The sequence below is a fragment of the Neophocaena asiaeorientalis genome, unplaced genomic scaffold (assembly GCF_003031525.2).
Source record: "Neophocaena asiaeorientalis asiaeorientalis breed wild unplaced genomic scaffold, Neophocaena_asiaeorientalis_V1.1 scaffold327, whole genome shotgun sequence".
Taxonomy (NCBI): Eukaryota; Metazoa; Chordata; class Mammalia; order Artiodactyla; family Phocoenidae; genus Neophocaena; species Neophocaena asiaeorientalis.
In genome coordinates, this window is record NW_020174560.1 from 7374130 (window position 1) to 7377441 (window position 3312).

General features: G+C 51.8%; 1 protein-coding gene across 6 annotated transcripts in view; it reads left to right on the forward strand.

The window, feature by feature from the left end:
• Positions 1 to 3312, forward strand: part of ZNHIT3 (zinc finger HIT-type containing 3) — a 47523-nt gene that overhangs the window by 22925 nt on the left and 21286 nt on the right. For all 6 annotated transcript variants that reach the window (XM_024757717.1, XM_024757718.1, XM_024757721.1 and 3 more), the window contains exon 2: positions 20 to 202. Coding sequence is in view for 1 of the 6 variants with exons in the window: in XM_024757722.1 (XP_024613490.1) it covers positions 20 to 202 (183 nt within the window). In the remaining 5 variants the exon portion in view is untranslated. The remainder of the gene's footprint in view (positions 1 to 19; positions 203 to 3312) is intronic.

A 3312-nucleotide genomic window follows, 5' to 3' on the forward strand; every position in this document is an offset into this window, starting at 1 on the left:
TTTTTTTTTTTTTTTTTAGATCTTTTGGCCGGACACGGTTATTTCCCGACCAGGAATCGAACCCGTTCCTCCTGCATTGGAACCGCGGAGTCTTAACCACTGGACCACCAGGGAAGTCCCGGCTTCCTCACTCTTAGTTCACTTCTTGCTGCTTGTTGTGGAGCATATTCTCTGGCAGTTTCCTGGTAGAGGCACACGGAAGGTAAATTTTTGAGACCTTGAACATCTAATGATATTTTCTTTCTACCTTCACGTTGGGTTGATATTTGAACGGATAGATAATTCTATGTTGGAGATAATTTTCCCTCCAAAGTTTGAAGTTTTCTTCTATATTCTTCTAGTGTGCTGTAACAATTCATAGTCCCTAGTGTGTGGCTACTTGTTTTGCAGAGAGTTTTAGGATCTCTTTATCTATAAGTACTGTTAAAATTGTCAGTGCTGTGCCTTGTTGGATATTCCTCATCCACTGTGTGGGTATGTGGTATGAGTCCCTTCAACTCACGCTCTTCCATTATGGGGATTAAAAAAATAGTTCTAAAAATTTCCTCCCTACCATTTTCTCTTTCTAGAACTCCTACTAATATGAAGTTTAATCATCTTAGTTTCTTATCTGTTTTTTTTTTTTTTTTTTTTTTTTTTTTTTAGTGGCCTCTCCCATTGCGGAGCACAGGCTCCAGACGCGCAGGCTCTGGACGCGCAGGCTCAGCGGCCTAGCCGCTCTACATGTGGGATCCTCCCGGACCGGGGCACGAACCCGCGTCCCCTGCATCGGCAGGCGGACTCCCAACCACTGCGCCACCAGGGAAGCCCCCTCTTATCTGTTTTTAAAAAATCCATTCTGTAACTCTCTGGGAAATTTTTCTTAACCTTAGCTTCCGATTCTGCCTGTTTTGAGGGGATGAGAGTATACAGAATTGGGGATGGGGGCAGAAGAGGGGTTGGGGACCACCCTGGAGATGTGTATGGGGCGTTGTTACTGCTCTGTACACCGCCCAGTGTGATGTTCCCAACCTCGCCTCCGGTAATCCAGGCTGTGGAATTCTAGTTCACATGGATGCCCAGTCATTCAATTTGGCAGGATCCCTGCCACACTGGCCTTTAGAGAAACTTTCTTGGTGGTCCCCTGCAGTGGCCCCTCTGCTGTCCTCCCTCTGCCAGGCTTGCTGGATGTGTTTGGACTCACATTCTTCCCCAACAAGAGCCTGGCCCAGCTGTGGCTCTCCTACTGCAATAAGAAGCTCAGGCTGCACTTCTGGCTCACCACCTGAGGGCCCAGCACGTGCGGAAGGTGTCAGCACTTGCACCAGGCCCCCTACGCTTCTCCCAGAGTTTGCCCAGCAGCTCCCTTCCTTCTCTGGATGCTGTCCATGTCCTTTCCATGGCTGTGGGGCCAGCCAAGGTCAGACATGTTGACCCTCAGGCCACAGGAGCCCTCCCCACGTCCTCCTAGGATTCCGTTGTTGAGCGTCTGGAGTGGTGTTTTGTTACTTACCGTGGTAACCAGAGCTGTTTGGCTTTGAAGGAGGGGACCGCCATTAGCATCGGCTCCTTGACGGATTAAGTGGAGAGCACGTGACAGGAAGGAGGGTGTTGCAATAATCTGAACATCGGATAGTTGGGGGAATTACCTAGGAGACCAGGGTTAGGACTCAGAGCTTACACTGCCATGGCTCCAGGTTCAATCCCTGATCGGGGAGCAAGATCCAAAAAAAAAAAAAAAAGTTGGACTTTCTCTGGGGCTTTGGTGACTGTCCCATGCCTTCTCTGCCCCTGTTTTCCCATCTGCCTAATGGGTTTGCTAATATCCACTTTGCTCTCCTGGGGTCACTGTGATGCCCAGGGCAACGTTAGTTATTAATCCATTGCCATGGGGGCTACAGTATGGGGCCCATGTGTTGGGGGATGGGGTTAGACCTTCTCATTCTGTGGTTGGCTGTCCACTGCTGTCCCACACAGGTATGTCCCTTCAAGGGGCTAAGCGGCACTGCCCATCTTCAGGCACTCATCCAGGGTGCACCAGCAGGCACCCTGAATAAGGAGAGGGGTCAAGCAACTTGCTTCACCGTGCAGCACAATTTTAAGAATCCTCATTCTGGGATGATTCAACAATCCTGAGGCTGCCGCCTGCCCTTCCTCATGGTGTGAACTCAACCCTGCCACCGTGCATTGTCCCCTGGGGCTCTTTGAGCCACATCCAGCCAGAATGCACTATATACCCCGGAGAACCTTAAACTGGAGTTGCCTGGCGGTTATGGGCACTGAACTTGGGTACTTTCATGCATCTGAGGAGACCAGGACATGACATTTACTTTTGCCAAATGCGTGCTGGCCACAGAGTCAGCTCCTCTGGAGCACCCTCTTAAAACTCTCTTGCCTAGACTTATACTTCTCTCTCCAAGCCTGAACTGAGGCTCGGCTGATGCTAAGGAGGTACGACTGGGTCCTGGGCTGCCACGATAGCTCTGTGGGGTCCGGTGTGGGTTTGGTCCTGGACACCAGTGGCTACTCCTTCTGGCATCTTACCAGCCCTCTTTTCTGGTCTGATTTCTGCCCTGTACCCAGCTTCTTCATGCTGCCCAGTATCACTGCCATCACAATTATGCTCAAGTCACTGGGCAACCGTGCCATTTACTCCTTCGAGGGCAAGATTCTAGACTCCAAGTTGCAGAGCCCTTCACTGGGGACACCTGATCTCCCCTGCCTGCCTGGACGTTGGGTTGGGGGGAAGGGTTGTGAACATCCACGGAAGTTGAGGGTCATCCAGAATGGAGGGAGAGGCATCTTCACTACAGGGAATGTGTATGGGAGGAATTCCTGGGATGGTCTCACCCCACCCGCTTCAGGTAGCAGGGCCTGCTGGGTTTGGGTGCAAGTGGGAAGAATTGAGTTCCTGGAAAGTAAATGGACCCTCCTCTGGGCCCAGTCTCCCCATATGACTCATAGGATAAGTCAGGAGGGGTCAGTGGAGATGCCCATAGTTCTACTGGTTGCAGGATGGAGCACAGGAATTGACTACTGTCCACTCTCCCTGGGCCTCCTCATGGAAGCTCGGGCCCCTGAGGCGATTCCAGTTTAAACCCGCTAGGCAGACAAGGATCCTTGTGGATTATTAGGCCAGTATGGACGAGGCCTGGAGCCTGCCAGGTTGGGAATGATCTCTGTTCTCAGTTGTCAGGGCCCGGGACGCTTCAGCACCGTGGGCTGGACAGCGCCTTCGGAGCAAGCGATTGGCGCCCTATGAGAATGACTGTCAACTCTTTGTCAGAACTTCTCACCGAGGGGACACGGCGGAGTTTCTGGGGCGGGCCCCGA